The following is a 17,681-nucleotide window of genomic DNA, read 5'->3' as shown; positions in this document are numbered from 1 at the left end:
AATCTGTATTGAATGCAAGCAAAATTTTCAGTGAAAGTTACTGTATTTAATAAGCCTCTAAAATAATTATGCCAAACCTAACAGCTTTTCCACATTCAGAGAGGAATGTTTGGAGTAGCCCCTTTCCCTGGCCTGGGAACTCAGCACTGACCGCTCACGCCATCATGGAATATAGAGCATTTCAGTCGTCAGAGAGCATAAGCTTTATCTAATTTTCCTGCTAGAAGCTGCTGTGGATGTTTTTCCTCTTTCATTGCTATAGATAGCATGTCTTCAGTTTAAAATTTAGCAATTAATTTAGGGGAAGGGAATAGAAATCGTGATTTTTTAAAGTACTTCTACACTGAGTGTGCATGTGAAGTGATTCACAATTTGCCATAACTGTAAGAGCAAGAAATAAAAAATATATTTCATCTTACTTTTTAGCTGTTTCAACTGTTGCTAACAAATTCACTACCTGCCATAATTTTTCCCCACATTTTTTAAAAAAGAACATGAATGCAATCATTTGCATCTTCCTGCTCTGTAGTTGTAGTTGGATTTAAAGTATATCCAGGCAGGTGATCACAGTCTCACTCAGGAAGTAATTATTGATTTACTGGTCTGGTATCTATCAAACTTAAACAGGTCTGCTCATTTAAGAATAAGTACCCAAAATTAATTCTAATCCATTATATAAAAGGCATCCTTTGAGATGTGAATCTGGTTTGAGGGCATCCATCAAAGTGGATAATGTTGCTGACTTCTGAAGAGAATAACTGGTTTAACAGCTCTGGTATTTCTGAGGCTTAGTCAGGCTCACAGTCAGGGTATGACAGTTCATTTTGTGGTAGTCAGACTTTTGTTAGCACTGTTTTGAAACAAATCCAGAGTCTTGTAATGGCAGTCTGGTATCTCGTACATCTCACAGCAGTGCTCTGACCACCAAGTGAGAAGTTGCAAAATTCACTTTTTGTTTTCCCCTACTAAGAACTTCATTGAATAAAGAAATATTGTCTTTTTCTGCAGAAAACATTTGGCATCAGCTAAATGAAATCTTGAAAGAAAGAAAAAAAAACAAACAAAGCAGTCAGGAATATCTGACCTTAACCTTTGTTTACTCTGTACATTAGGATTTTGAAACTTTTGAATAACAACAGCTATGCCAACAGATTTATAGCACAGAATCAAACTGGACTCAGATTTGAATAATATAGAAATCACATAATCTGTTTGTTTGATTCATTGTATCAATGGGGTTTTTTTTTAAAGGTAGGAAGATGTTTTCACTTCCAAATTGACATCTGCAGGGTTTTTTTAAGATAGTTACTTTTTTATTAAATAAAAAAACAGCTGTGAGGTACTGATATATAGCAACAGATAAGGAAAAAAATCAATATGTGGCAAATTCATTCATATACATGAAGCACTTCTCTCAAAGTGCAATAACATCTTCTGTGAAGGAATAATTAAATTATACATCTCAGCTTAAAGTAAAAGTCCTTCAGCTGAGTAGTATTATATCAATATATATATCAATATAGCACTCTTGAAATAGTATCTTTTAAAGTATTTCCAGTTGCAAGGGTACCTTTTGAGATACAGAAAAGTAAAACAAGCTTTTTTCTGCACTTGACAGCTTGTTTTCCCTCTTGATCTCAGCAACTGACTGCCCTATGTGGTCCCCCCAGCAGTGGGAAAACCTTGGATGAGAGTCCCCCAGTGAGGATGCTGTGCCCTGGTGTATCCATTCACAGGAGAGCAGCTGCAGAGCACAAACCAACTTTCTTTTCATCCATCCTCTTCTCATGTCTCTTTCCAGTCACGTGGATTTCAAAGGGGGGTCCCAGCAGAAGGATGTGGTCAAGGAGGCACTCATGCAAAATCACATTGCCCATATACTTCACTCACCTTAGGATTATTTTTCTTAATTCCTCCCTACTCACTAGCCAGGGAAGAAGAATGAGCATTGGTAAATTTGGGTTCCACTTATTTGAAAGTTAAAAGCTTTGCATTCAGAAGAGATGAAGCCAGCAGATTAGAAGCCATATGCAGTTGAAGGACATAGTAAAGGATTCATTGCCAATTCCACAAGGAATTCTACCTTCCTTTCTGTTTCATTGCACGAGAGAAAAACATCCCAATTTATGCCTTTATGCCTCAGTTGCTACTTATTGGCTGTATTTCCTACCTTTTTGCTCCTAATCTTTTTTCCTCTGAAACTAATATTAAAATCTGGCATTAATTTTGCTAAAGTAAATATGTGATGATACAAACATTTCTATTAATTTTTACTGCTGAGTAACTATCATATTCCATTCATAATTTTTTTTTAATTTCTCTATGTACTGGCTCATCAAACATGGTTTCAGCTGGGTTTTACAGTGAGGATAAATTATTTTCCTTATATTTTTAAATACTGATTCACAAAACATCTCTAAAGGTCAGTAATAATAGTAGAGTATTTCCACATCATGTGGAATACCTTTCAGCTTTTGTTTTCTTGCTCTTTGTCCTCGCAATTTTTTATATTTCCTTCATTTAGTCTTCAGCAGGTTGGAGGTTTGCTTTGAATTATTTTCTTGGTCCATCTGCTTAGTTCGTGTGCATGCCCTAGTTTTTTAATGTATGGTTTAATTTATGTGGGGATCACACACTATGGAATACTTTCCTTTCTAATGCTGAGAAATGGAAAAGACTGTTGAATTCAGTGATTCAGGCAGTGGTCAGGCATGGCTGTCCTGCCTATGAAGGCTTTGGACTTCTGATGTTTCAAATTATGGACCTTTTAAAAGAAGGAAATCATGCATTCTTTCAAACAGTGGAAAACAGAATATAAGTTATTCTTTTATGAATAAATATTAATATATTTTACTTACCAAATTGAGGAAATAGATAATTTAGATATAAAATAAAAAAGCAAGTAAAATGTTGCAATAATTATGGATTTTTGCAATTCAAGATGCTACATATTTGCAGAAAGATCTGTTTTTTTATTATTTCTGGCCTTCATAATGCAGTGTCTTTCTCATGTAAAATTGTTCATTTGTACAACAATTTGACAATTGTACAACATTGCTGCAGGACATTGCCACTGTAGTATAGTAAATAAGGAGTTCTAAATAATGTGAACATGGATCTCCTTGTTCAGGCAGGCTGCTTATGCTAAGCTGAGTTATGGTACCTTCACTGATGCTCTTGACCTTGATCACATCACCTTGACTTCTGTCAGCTGTTGCCTTTCATGGTTCTAGACTCTTTCATTCCTTCTGTGTCTCAGATTGCTTTTTAGCGGTTCATTTAGTACTTAGGCGTGGTTCCTTTCTCCTCTTCACCCTTTCCATTCCTCCTTTTTACCCATTACTGATTTCTGGCCCCAACTCAATTTCAAACTTGTGTTTATACACGAGTTTTAAATCTACCTTTCCACCTCTAATCTTTCTTCTTGTCCTGTCTCCCACATCTCATTATATTGCTATTTATTATGTAAACACAAAACTCATATCAAATTACTCAATGCTTTTACTTGAAACTTCATATTGTGTCAGAGTTGGCAGTGTCATCATATTTGTCCTTGTCAGGATCATCTGTTAACAGCAGTTGTGGCTTTTCACTGATTTGGGCCCTGAACATGCAGGATGTTGTTAAAGACAAACAAAGGCAATGCAGGTGTGGATTAATTGTACAAAGCTCTAATTGTGAAGTACCTGGGATACACATTCTCATGAGCAGCAAAGCATTCTTCCATAACGAGTGTCACTGAGGGCTTTGGGCTCAGTCTGTATATGTAAGACAGGAGTGGCACAAAGGAGTATCCTGTCATTTTCAGGTGACAGATACAATCTCATTCTGCCAATCCATCTTTAGGAATCTTTACTGTTTTCTTAAAGAGTCCGAAAGCAGGAGCTGGGAGGCCAGAGGATGAAGTGAGTCTGCAGAGTTATTTGAGTTGTAGTTTCTCTGGGCTGTGTTGGATTGTGGAATTGCCTGGGGTTGTCTTCCTGCAAACACTCCATACCAGGGTAGTGAAATGCGTCCTTGAAGGACCATGCTGTGGGTATGGAAGGCAAGAGTCTCCTGAAGTGTTGGTACTGCACTGCTCCTTCTGTCAGATAAGTTTTGCTCGGCCCTGGGTCTTTTACCTAAAAGGAGAGAATAGGAGGGGAATGAAACTTTTTGTAGCCCTTCTACAAAGAAGAGTATTCTAGCACCTGCAATGGCCATGGTATCAAGATGAAGATTGCTGTGCTTCTACCCAAACCTTTCTGTAAGTTGCAGCAGATTTCTCTGGTTTTGAATGTTTCCCAAACCATTTTTAAGTTCAAAACTGTATGTAACACAGAGGCTGGTGTGGTCTTCTAGGGGCCAGTAGTAGCCTGAGTTCCTTGGTACACAGGGGTAACAGAAGTCCTGCAGGAGCAGAGCGTTGCTGGACGCTTCCTGGCAGCAGTGCCAGGCTCAGGCTGGCCTCACCTCTGCAGAAAATAAGGTTGTCATTCTCGAGGATTGGATGCAGAATTGTGTTTGCAGGTCACAGAAATTTGTTTTGAAAGCATCAGTCGGCAGTAAGTAACAGCACGTTTGAGTTTATTTAGGATGTTTTCTCTCTTTATCTTTCTTTTGATGTTACAGGAAATATTCAGGAAGTCATTTTGCAAGAACGCTTGGAAAAAGAAGATGAAATCCTGGTTTCCTTGGCTGGTTTGAAGCAGGTATTACTATTGCATAGCTTAACCTTCTTGTGCCCTTCAAAGCTATTAATCCTTTCTCCTTTTTTTCTCCTATTTATTCTTTTTGTATACTGCTATTTTGTCTTCTTGTAGCTGTTTTACTAGTGCATCAAACCTTGTGGTGTATTTTTATTTGTAACAATAAAACTCAGCTATAAAGAGTTCAAACAATTTGCACAGTATTTGCTCCTGTGGAAGTTTTGGAGGCCTCAGATCAAAACTAAAGGGCAACACCAAGTGCTGGACTTAAGCCATGCTATCATTTTTCTTAATGCCAAATGTACTTGCTAAACAAACAACTATGCCTGTGTCCCCATTATTTCATTGTGACAACACTTGAATATCTTGAATTAAATGAAAAAATACTACATACATAAAATGAGAATGCTGCTGAGCATCTGTAGCTCTGATTATACTGCCCTCTGCTCCCTCAAAATACATTTTATGAAGAGCAATGTGTCATATGTTAAATCTATAATGAGGCAGGGAGTAATCTTAACAGTTTTATTCTTTTTAGATTTCCTGGATAGTTGTTCTCCAGACTCTAATAGAAACCACATTTCACTGTTATTTCTATCTTCAGCCGATATAGGTCTGAATATTGACTTGCTTCCTATCTTTTCAAAGCAAATATTTTGTGGAAATGGTGTATGAAAGCAGTCTGCACAGAGCTTTAGAAAATGTAGAGTTCCTCCCAGTTTTTAGCTTACATCCTTTCCTTTCCTATTCAACAACAGATCAAGGATATCCTGAAAGGTTCATTGCGTTTCAACCAGAGCCAGCTGGAAGCTGAAGAAAATGAGCAAATTACTATTGCTGATGACCATTACTGTTCCAATAATCAGAACAAGGCGGCAGGTGATGTTCTAAAGGGACCTGTCATGACAAAGCAACAGTTCATCTCAGGACAACAGGTAAAATAAAAACATCTCAAGCAGGCCATTGATGGCCTTCCATTTTTTGGAGATTTCCTCTAGCATGTCCAGACATTATGTGGGACACACCAGCATTCCTGGTCCATATGAAGAGTGGGTTAAAAGTGTATCTCTAGCTACTGCCCTGCTCTGATTAATTATTTTTATTGTAGCCTTACGCTCCACACGCAGATATTTAAGTCTAAGTGTTAGGCATTTGAGGGGAGTTCAACACTGTTGAATCACAGAATCACAGATTAATTTCCTACAAAAAAAAAGTAAAAATTGCAGGTAAATGTTCCCATACCAAATGTTCCCACATGATTATTCTCATTGTCCTTGTCCTCCAGGATCCCATTATGTAAGAGCTGATTAACTGCATTGCAGTGTATTCATGGCCTGTGCCAAAAAGGAAATAGCAAGGAGGTTGCTTTTACCTTCTACTTCATTGTATCGACTTTCTCCTTGAATCTGTAAACAATGTTTTCACATACAAAGCATACAGTCATAGGAAAGGTTCATAGACAAAGGGCCCTCTCTGTCTAAGCCTCAGTCCAACCCAAACGTGATCTTAAAAATAAGTACTTTTGTGCCTGCTCATTTCTATGTTGGAGTTCTATGAAGTCTGCCATCCTGCTGCTGATACTCACACTCATAAATCAGTGGCAGCATTATCACCTCAAAGTCTGAGTCTGCTGTCAGTTCACTTTTGACAAGTTTACTTAGGAACTACAGGAAATATTTATTCATTTTCAAGTAATGACACAGGGTCATTTTGATTTATTACACACAATCCCCCTGAGTTAGAACATTCTATGTTAAAAAAATATCTTATAATTGTCTTTTGGTATTAGAGGCAATACCGAGATTTATTTTTTTATACTCAGTAATGGTGAAGAGCAAAGCTTTGCTAGAGAGTTTTCATTTCTTGCTTAGCTGTTGTCATTACAATCACTACTTTCTGCCATAATAAAGGCATAGGTTAAACTGATACAGCTTATTGGACTGTTCGTATTTTTGCCCTTGATCTCCTAGCTTTTTCTATGACATACTTTTTGTTTTCTTTCCAAAATGGTAATGTTTTTTGATGATTTTTTACTTCTAGAAACTAGAAGGTAGAATGCCACATAACATGGCAGCAAGCTGTGTGTGGTGTGGGTATGTGGGTGTGTGTGAGCAGACCCTACAGATGCTGGAGAAGCCCTTACTCAGAGTCTGGTCTAAACCACGTGTCCTGGATGTGCTGGGACTCCTTGGGTATTGAGAGAGTACAGCTGAAGCCTGCTCTGCACAGATTTCTCTCCAGTGCAGATTTTCAGGGCAATGTACAATGAGGTCTGGGCTTATCCCAGTGTGTAGTCAGGGTATATACATCCAGCCCCAGGAACTGAGTGGCATCCATGACCCACAATTTCAAGGCTGCTCATAAGTCAACTATGAGCAACATGAGTAGAGGTTGTACAAGCTGAGCTGCTGCAGAGCATTAATGAGGCATTTGCACTGCATGGTTTATGTTTGGAGGTGCAGCACATCCATATGGATTAGCCTCCTCTCCTCTTATCTTTGGGAACTTCCAATTATGATAATGAGCAACAGCACCTCTGACGGAAAGAAAAATATTAGTGTTAGAAATGGTACTCCAAGAGGACTGGTGGTATCCTTAGTTAGTTGATTAGGGATAGTTTGTCTGTCTGTCTAACTAGCCCCTAGTTAGTCTGTGCTGTTTCCAAGCCCTTCATCTTTAACCACCATGCATAAAATCAAACAAAAAGAGGAGGGCTTTGGATCCCTTTTAATAAAATACAGAACAATAAAAATGTGGAATAGTGGAGTGTGATATTAGACTGTTAATTGATGAGCTCAGTTGTCAGCCCAAACCAGGCCACAGCCCAGGTTTTTAGCTCTGCTGAGGAAAGGGGGGCTGCACTGATGCCCTGGGTCATGCTGGGAGTACTCACAGAGAGCTGCAGGGGGATTAAAAAACAACCACTTCTAGCTATTTTAATGCATTTCTTGCTAAATAAATTTCTATTCTATTTGCATTTTCCGTGACTTTGGTAATGCCTGTAATTCTGTTTGGTGTGATTTGTACTGTAGAGATTATTCTTTGCTGGAGTTATAGGGTTATTTTCTAGAACAGCTGAAACAGTTATAGGTGTAGCTATTTTATAAATGAGATTAAAATCTGGTCTTTTGAGCCTGGCTGTTATATAAGTATAAATTATTTATCATCTTAGCTTTTTTTTAAAAGTGTTCTTCCTCTTTTTTGTATCAAAATCCCTTTCTGCAAAATGAGGATAAGGGTATAGCCCCTTTTTAGAAAGGAAAGCGTCAAAATTAAAAATGCAAAAAAAAAATTAAGATAAAGGCTAAAAGGAATCAAGCATTTTTTGGAATGTTTGGCTTTGGTAGCAGCATGCAGTTGACAAACAGAAGGCTTCTGTTGCTAAATAATGAATGATAATTAACACATTATCTTGCCTTTATGTCTGTTCAAAGAAGGAGGCAAAATGAGCTGCTGTTCTTCTAAGCTTTCTTGATTTGTATCCTTGCAGTTAGTTTTAACTCATTCACAGTGTGAAGGCAAATGAAATAAGCCTGGTCCTAGTAGCTGATATTCATCAGGAAAAATTGTTTGGAGAAGCCATATGGCAACGGGCGTAAGGTTGTTAACTTTCAAAGCTACTGGAAGTATAATTCTGTCATTTTTCATTTATTCAGTAGTGGCAGCAGATGGGAGAAAACATGTTTCACGTCAGCGTGAGTTTCCTGAAACAGAAACAGGCGAAAGAAGAAGGAAGGAGGTATTTTACCTCTGGAAATATCAGTTCCAAAATACCAGTGTATGCTAGGGATAGGCAAACATTTACAGGCAGCTCTTTTATAGGATTTTGAGGGTCAATATCTCTGCTTTTCTGCTTCTCTGTTACTTCAATGAGCTATAGGTCTCCTTAACCAAACCAAAAAGTGTGGGTGGCGTGAAGAGTAGTGTTGAGAAGCTCAACAGTTACAACAAGAAACTGGGATGAGTGGTTTTCTTTCCTTTATTAAAGAGCAGGATGCTTTTTCAACTGCACTAGAACACACTCTTGAAAGCAGAATTTAGGAAACTGGGGAGTGCCAGAAACAAAAATACTGATCTTGCTGGGCGAGTGTTTAACTAAGTAAGATCTGTGTCACCCTACGCAAGGTGGAGGTGTGAGGGCTGTGAGGACTGAAATAAAGAATTCTTGATAGCTTGGAATAAAAAAGTGTATAATTTTGAAAAATGAGGCAGTACTGCATTCCCTGAGAGCTTTTAAATAGAAGTGTGGAAAGTGGCCAGGTGAATTATGTGGCAGTGGTTGTTTAGAGGAATGTATATTTCTGTTGTACAGGGCAGGGGGATGGGAACAAAGTTCTGAAACTTTGACTGTGGCATTTAGAGCTCCCAAAAAAGTATCAATACAAGCTGGAGGAATAGGGATTGAGACCAACCCTTCTGGAGAAGGACTGGGGGGGAATACTAGTGGATGAGAGGCTGGACATTTCCCAAATGGGCACTTGAGCCCAGAAATCCATCTGTACCCTGGGCTGCATCCAAAGCAGTGTGGCCAGCAGATTCAGAGTGGGGATTCTGCCCCCTCTGCTCCCCTCTGGTGAGACTCCACCTGGAGCACTGCATCCAGCTCTGGAGTCCCCAGCACAGAAAGGACATGGGCCTGTTGGAGCAAGTCCAGAGCAGTGTGACAAAGATCATTAGAGGGCTGGAACACCTCTCCTATGAAGACAGCCCGAGAGAGTTGGTGATTTTTCGCCTGGAGAAGAGAAGGCTTCAGGGAGACCTAGTAATTGTGGCTGTTCAGTACTGAAAGGGGGGCTTAAAACAGAGATGGAAACAAATTTCTTACCAGGGCCTGTTGCAATAGGACAAGGGGCAATGATTTTTAACTGAAAGAGGGTTGGTTTAGATTAGATCTGAGGAAGAAATTTTTTAACGATGAGGAGGGTGTGATACACTGGGACAGGTTTCCCGGAGAGGTGGTGGGTGCCCTATCCCTGGAAACATTGATGGTCCAATTGGACAGGGCTCTCAGCAACCTGCTCTAGTTGAAGATGTCCCTGTGTCTCGCCGTGGGAGTTGGACTATGTGACCTTTAAAGGTCTTTCCAACCCAAACTATGCTGTGATTCTGTGTTGCTGGAGCAGAGCCAGGGTTGTGTGCTGCCTGTGTCCTCAGCCCCCTGGTGATGGCAGCTGACTCACTGACAGCTCATGAAGACAGCATTTCAAACAGACAAGATGAAAGCAAAAGGCTAATTACTAACAAATGATGCCTCAGCTCAGAAGTGTTTAAACAGTGAAGTGTCTCTCCTTGTTGGATAGAACTCTGTGGTTTTAACTTCATGGAAACTGCTTGAAGTTTCTGACATTTGAACTACTCTGGTTCTGCATGTATCAGGAGGGTTGGAGATCAATTTTGGTAACACTCAGAAGAGGCTAGTTGTTGATCTTTCTAAAACAAATCTGCTGTGTTTTGTATGAATTTCATTAAGTCTTCTGTGAAAACAGAGTTACTACCAAAAATAATAGATGTCAATTTCTATCAATGTGACGACTGTCTTACATTGGGACAGGTAAAATTTTGGACTCAAGATACTTCCATTTGAATTATAAAGTGGTAAAATTAGTTCATTACAAAACAGAATATTATATGTTATTAAACCTATTGTAATATTAATAACATAATATTATTATACCTGCATACTTGTAGATGACATACAAAAATTATAAATTATGAGAGCAGGATATTTCAGAATTTACTAGAAAGGGAGATATTTGAAGCCTTATTAATATAAATTTGGGCACAATTCTGTATTTGAATATATTTTCCCATTCAGCTGAGATTTATCTTCATTGTGACTTCTAACAATTTGTAATGAGCATGCAAATGACAACCAAACTTCCAGCTCCCTCATTTCATCTTACAGTCCTTCATAATCACAGGTGGGTTTTGCCTCCTGAGCTACAAGAACATTCTGATCTACAATCAGTAGTCAAAACAAGAAAGTCATTTTCACCTGTAATGATACATTTTGCAAAAGAAATTTTGCTGGTGGTCGTGGATTCTGTAACTGCAGTTGTGGCTTACTCATGCTTGTGGTACTCCAATTTTATATACCAGGATGTAGGTTTGCCTTTATCTCATTCAGATTATTCCTGATTTTTCTTTTCTATAACTGCTTGGTTTTTGGTTTTTTTTTTTTTCCTTTTTGTAATACTTATAATCTCTTTTCCTCCCAGAATGAATTTTTTTTCTTTTTTTTCTTTTTTTTTCTTTTTCTTCTTTTTTTATTTTTTGTGGAAGGGTCACAGCTGAAGGGCTTGTATTGCCACAAGTGTGGCTGTACACATTTCCCAGTGCTTTTCCTTTTTCTCAGTCTTGCATTTGTGTTATCAAATATATTGGTTTCAGCATCACACCGCTTCAGGATGCTTGTACCTGCAGGCTGTTTGGCAGGTTGCATTATTACTCTGAAAAAAACCTGTGTGGAAGCAACCAAGAAAGCAGTCATGTTCTTGCCAGAGGAACATAGCACTAGACAGGAGCTGAGTGCAGCTCTTGCAGCAGGAGACAAAGTGTCGTCCATTTGGGTTGCAACCAAGCTAAAAGGCTGCCAGTTGTCAACAAGTGAGAAATCCCACTCTACTGTGTATGGCAGTCTCCCTTGCTAATTGCATATAGCTCTGATTGGAAAAGCTGGGAATCTGTGTGGCTAGTATAATGGAATTTAAGATTGAGGCTTCATAATTTTCTGATGCACTAATGCATGGTCTTGAGCTACTACCTAAGTGCTCAGGGACGCACATTTCCCAAGATCTAACCAGACAGAATTGGGATTCCCAGACCCTCTTTTTCTGGAAGAGTTAGGAAATAGTCAACAACACTAACCCTGGAAGCTCTGGCAGCCCTGATTTTTTGAACCAAACTGGTGCACACTAAACCAGGTCTATAGGTGGTTTAGATTTCACAAGTCAGGGTTTTTCTAGGAAATTCTATTTCAAACCATTCTCCTGACAAGCTCCAACATGCTATTGTACATGCAAACCAGCAAAAAATTTCTCAAAACCACTTCACTAAATACTACAGAAACCCACTGTAATTGCTGAAAGTCTTGACTATAATGTATGTGTGTGATACTTGGCTGCTGTGGTCACCACCTGTATGCACTGTGATGATGAGACAGGTAAGACTGTTAGACCAAAAAAAGTATTTTTAGAGTGTTACATTTTATGCTTTTTTAAATTAACTCAGTTGGTCAGAGCGTGGTGCTAATATGCCAAGGCTGTGGGTTGATCTCTGTGGGAGCTGTTCACTTAAGAGCTGGGCTCGATGATCCTTGTGAGTCCCTTCCAGCTCAGAATATTCTGTGATTCTGTGAAATAACAAATGATGTCATCCAAAGTTAATATCCACTTTATTTTTCACTTTATTTAGTCATTGCCACTTTTGGATAATAATTTTTTTGTCTGATATGTCTGACATGCTTCATAAGCCTCGTTATGTGATGATGCTGGTGCTCACTTCAAGTCTTCTCTGTGCCGTTGTTTCACAGACTACAACTGATGCGAGCACTAGTGAGAGCAAGAGTGCTGATGACTATATTATGGTTTCCAAAGAAGAGGAGAGAAGTAAAAGCGCTGCTCCAGAGCCAGTGCAGCCCCTTCAGGCACACAAGGAGGCAGCTGTGAAGGCAGAAGCTCCATCTCGTTCCTCTTTGATATTTTCCGACCCTCTGATGGGTTCCATTTCAGCCTCCTCCAGCAACCTCAGCTCCAGCCCTGATGATGACAGTAGTAATAACAGCAAAGATTCTGACTTTGCTATTGTCAGCCCACTGGACATCTAAGGAAACAGGTTGGGAGAGTTTGGGAAATCTGTCATTACAACTCAGCTCTAATTTCTGTGATTTCACGGGTTGGATAGTTCTTTGGATTACAAGGACAGAAAATAGATAAAGGTAGACCATTTCAGCTGCCAAAAGCCTAAATTAAAATAAAAAGGCAAGCAAACAAAAAAAGACATAGATTTGCTACTTTTAAAAAATAATATATACATTTTAATAACTGCCTTAAATAAAGACCCAGTAAAACCCAGTTCTAATATACAGTTATTATTAATTATGCTGTTACCCTAAGTAGGAGCTTTGTTACTATAGAAGTGATGCCTTCCCAAAGCATAGAGTAGTATATGCTAGGTACCATAATGAAAATGTGCGGATACCTGACATCAGACCTGATGCAGGAAAGACAGGCTAGATTTAATAATGTCCTTTTACAAAATGTGCTTGACTGGGTTTTCTGTGTAGGAAAGGGTACTGTTTCTTCAGAGACTGTGATTAGAGAAGTAGGGAATGAGTATCAAAAAGATTAAAAGCATCATCCTGGTAGGAAGTTTGTTCTCCCTTGAGGAATCCTAGTTTCTTAATTTTCATCCTGCAATAGCCTGAGGTGTGTTCAGGGCAGAGGTTTGTGTAGTTGTTCCTCAGTGCTTTCAGGAGACGATGTGACAAGCTCCTTGAGAATGGGGACCTACACAACAGAGCCTTATTTGCCTTTCTCTGCTTTTCCCCCTTGAGAGTTCCCAGTTCAACACTTTCCTTCTTTATCTTTGTCTACTTTTACTTCCCCTGGCATGTTTTTTTTAATTTTGCTCAGACTACCGCAGTCAAGAAGTAGGTGCAAGGGAAATAACAGTATTTCATAATGTAGACCTGAGCTGGTTGAACTAAAGCTAGCCCAAGTATGATAACTTACCAGGGAAGGTTGCAAAGTGAAATGAAATGTTCATAATTAAAAGCACTTTATGTCTCATTGCTATTATCTTCTATAGACTCTGTTTACATATATTGCTATATGATTTCCATATTTCTAATCACAAGAAACATAATGGTGCAGCAGCGTTAACCAACAGAAAGTTTCTAATTAACTTTGTTACTTGTTCTTCTATGGAAAAGTGTATTTTTTTTCCCATCAAGTCCATAGTACTTTTAATAACAGCTTTCTTCAAGTAGATAAGGGGGGTTTCTGTGCTCTCTGATCCCTGTAACCTCTGTTGGAATTCAGAAAACAACTGGTGGTGAGTAAACCACTCCTCTTGCAGGACCTACACGGAGTTAGCTTGAGGAAGGAATGTTAATATGTCACACTGTCACAGCAGCAAAAAAAAGCATCATTTGCTTTTAAGATGCATATACATTATACCATGCAACAACTTCCTATTTGCATGGCAAAGCTTGTGTTTGTTCAAAGTTATGAAATTGTAGTTATTTGCTGCGTAGTCTGTAATTGTAAATGAAGTCCTGTATCCCAAAGATGAGGTGACATGTAATTTGCTGGTCTTAGATTTTACAAGGTCTGTGTCGGTGGCTGAACTGAAGAGTTAATTGTCATGCAATTACGTGGTAGCTGCCATCCTTACATGTTCAAAAGCCACCATGTAGTTCTTCAGAGATTATTTGTGCCTTGTAAAATGTTAAAATACTAGAATGTTATGAGCGGGCATAGCATCATGCCTCTCTGCAACAGAGTGATGCAGTCAGGTGACTGTTTAGATGAAAGATCTTAAATGCATAACATTTTGGAGAGGTGTTTATTTTAAGCTTCATAAAAGATCGCTTTGGAATTCAGCATGCATGTGCCTGTCTCCAGTTTATTTTATTACCCTGAGTTTGCATGAATGCCAGGGAATGGGGTGACTGATTGATTTATTTAAGCCTTTCAAGCTTTTCTAACTTTAACCTATACAGCAAGGCTTGTGGCACCATCAGCAAAGGGTGGCTGTTGAAGAAGTACCTGTGGAAAGAGGGAAGAAATATTCTGGGGACAGAGAGAAAAGTTTTATATTCTGTGATACATAAACATTCAAAGATTCCAGTAGCTTGGCAGGAGAAAATGTTTTTACTTCTTTTTTATTTTTTTAAGCATCAGTCTTTTGATTTCTATTCTAGTGGGTTGTTTCAGGGATCACATTGCTATTTTCTTGAACAGTCTCATTGCCAATGGAAGAGTGTGATTTGTACAGGTTTTTTTATTTTTGTAAATTAGTTGTATCTTTAATGTTGCATATTTTAAAACAGTAGTTTATGAAGACTTGGGGAGTTTCTAAGAATCAGTGAATACCGATAAACTGAATGCGTATCATGCCATGGGATATGATAAAAATCTCCAAAAGCAGAGAGACAATTATACAAATAAGATCAGAGTAACTCCAGTAAATTAATCTGGTTTGGTTGTACCATGTCCTTTCACATCTTAAATATGTTGTCTCTGATATTTGATCATAGTGCAGAGATAATGAAAAGTATTTTAGTATATTCATTAAGTTAGAAACTTGTAAGTTAGAAAAAACATCAAATCATCACCCTGTTTTGTGTTATGTTAAGAATATAGTGAAAGAGAAATTGCCATTTAAAATACAAGATTATTAATTTTCTCTGGAAATGACCTGCTCATAATGTTCACGGATAACAGTAATTGGATAGAAAAATCATTAGCATTGCAAATTGCTGATGCAGCGTTAAGATTGCCGATCTGAGACTGTTTTACTGTATTTACTTTATAAAGTAATAAATATTTATTACTTTAAAGTCTCTTGCATGTCATGTCAGTTGTATGTTCTGCAGAAAGGCAGCATCATATTTTGACTGGGTATTGATTTAGTCATGGAGCTTTGTATCTTTACTCTGGAAGAACATTTAGCCTGCTTTATTAAAGAAAGAATTAACAAACTTTTTGGGTTGTGCTTGTGCTGTTTTCTCAAAAAAGAGGGAAAGCTTTTTGACTAGAATACTGGAAGTATCATTTCTGAGAACTAGGATGATGAAAACTTTAAAACTATCTATATAAGCACAAAAACTGATTGTTACTTTAATCAGATTTTATGTATGTGATCCAGGGAATAAAACTGGATGTCATTTATCTCAACTAAACAATATAGAATATTTCCTGTTTTATGAAATTTCCTGTATCTGAAAATGAATCAGTATTTACCATGACATAATTTGTCTGTAATTTCATGAAGCTCAGTATAGTGTCATCATTGTGTCTCAATGACAGTGCCAGTATCTGTACAGTACATTTCTGAGTCTCTATACTTGAATTCACATTCCTAACTCATGGTTCTCCAGTATGTTCTCATTAAATGGCATAGAGGCAACTGTTTAAAAGATTACATTTCAGATTTAAGGTGTACTTGTGCCTGACTTGTGCCTGCAACGTCATCTGTTCAAATACATCCTAACATGAACAGATTTTCAAATTCTTGGTGTCGGCCCTTAAATAATACTTTTCATTTTGTGCTGCATGTGTTGGTCTAGAATGAATTATTCTAATGATTTATTAGACTTGAAAAGGTGCAATTTCATAAAATAAACTTCATTTGGCTACAGAATAGTAATTACACTGTCTTGTAATCTGTGCTGTTCTTTTGAGAGTTATTATATACAGTCTGTGCATAGTGTTTGCTGTGTCCCCCAGTCTGCCAGACTCTGGCTTTAGTAGCTAAATTTAGAGATGAAAAAGCATGAAAAAAGGTTGTTAGAGTAACAGCAACTTGAAGCATGCACACAGGCAACTTGCTTTCCTGCTTCTCACAACTTACTTAACCACTGAAATGGTAAGGGAGGTTTTAGGTATGTGGGAGGATCTGCAAGAGGCAAAGTGCACAACCCTAGAAACAGACAATGAGCTGGAAGGGTTGCAGTTGGAGACTCTGAAACGATGGGTTCTTTAGGGCAGGAACCATCTTTTTCTTTGATGTTGTACTACACAAACACTGTTAAAATTAGAATAACAATAATAATAATACACTCATTATTTCACCCCATTTTGCTCTTTCAAACTGCAAACTAGATTTAATCCAGTAACAGTAACTCAGATGATAGCAGTACTGTGGGAGCAGCAGAATCTGGTCCTACACTGCTGAAATAAGTGCAGATGAGGAACAGTTGTTTAAATAAATTAATTAAAACCAAAGAAACCTCACACCACAAACAGGACTATAATATTGCCAAATACAAAAAAAAAAAAAAAAAAAAAAAACTGTATTTCTTTCTAGATATATACAAATTATAAGAGGTATTTTCCAAACTGTGCTTCAGATAGCACTTATGTAACTTGTTTGACTATGCCAGGTAGGTTTGTGCAAACCTATCTTTGTTTTTAACTTGTAAAAGCCTAGCTTATGCCAGGATGTGGGAACTATTAAAATATATCAGCTGCAGAGAGAAGACCTTGTGGTTCCATTTTCTGTGAATGGTAAGAATTTGATCCTTCAAATCCTGCTGTTTTAACACTTTCACTGTCTGCCGAGGTAACAACGTGAAAAACCCTGTAATCATTTCCAGAGACCTGATGGGAGCTCCACTGCTTAAGGCATCACATGCAGTTGCAGAGCTTTGGGCTGAGAAGCTTTTCACAGCTTTGCCTTTGACTGTGGGCTTTGGGGACTGCAGCAAAACCAGGTTTGTCTGAATTTTTAACTCATACAAAGATGCATTTGAAGATTTTACAAATTATCATGTCAGTATTTGAGACTTTTTGAAATATAAATGCTACATGGTTTTGAGACGGAGGAATAGTTGTCAAAATATCTTGATTGCCCACCTGCTGTGTTAATTGAATTCAGTGGATGGGGAATATAGCAGCATTTCCAGAGCATCATTAAACTGCCCTTTTAAATAAGAGTATACCAGGCAAACAGATATTAGAAGGCAGATTGTCAGTGGTGTCATATAGCTTTCTGGATAATATATATATCTCTGCAATAGTCAGGAACATGCATAATTTCTGTCCACAAATGGAGGGGCTTGCAACATTCTGGAACATGTGGCAGAAAATGTAAGTGAACATCAGCCTGTTTATAGAAACATTTTTAAAGCTTCAAGGATTAGAATATGCCAAAACAATTTTTAAAATGTAAAATAAATGCACACAAAGATTATTTAGGCTTGCAAAAATTATCAGGTCTCAAAAAAGTTTCAATTAGTTTAGAGAAGTTTGATGGAACTCCAGGTTA

The 17,681-nt window shown here is 38.0% G+C and overlaps 1 protein-coding gene across 8 annotated transcripts in view; it reads left to right on the top strand.

The window, feature by feature from the left end:
• Window positions 1-15,393, top strand: part of TBC1D5 (TBC1 domain family member 5) — a 316,832-nt gene extending 301,439 nt beyond the window's left edge. For all 8 annotated transcript variants that reach the window (XM_058039756.1, XM_058039673.1, XM_058039586.1 and 5 more), the window contains 3 exons: window positions 4,612-4,691; window positions 5,447-5,623; window positions 12,220-15,393. In XM_058039756.1, the coding sequence (XP_057895739.1) occupies window positions 4,612-4,691; window positions 5,447-5,623; window positions 12,220-12,513 (551 nt within the window). In that variant the 3' untranslated portion in view covers window positions 12,514-15,393. The remainder of the gene's footprint in view (window positions 1-4,611; window positions 4,692-5,446; window positions 5,624-12,219) is intronic.
• The last annotated feature ends 2,288 nt before the right edge of the window (window positions 15,394-17,681 follow it).

Source organism: Melospiza georgiana, chromosome 1, assembly GCF_028018845.1.
Source record: "Melospiza georgiana isolate bMelGeo1 chromosome 1, bMelGeo1.pri, whole genome shotgun sequence".
NCBI lineage: Eukaryota > Metazoa > Chordata > Aves > Passeriformes > Passerellidae > Melospiza > Melospiza georgiana.
Note: the sequence above shows the minus strand (reverse complement) of the source record. Positions and strands in the feature narration are given on the sequence as shown.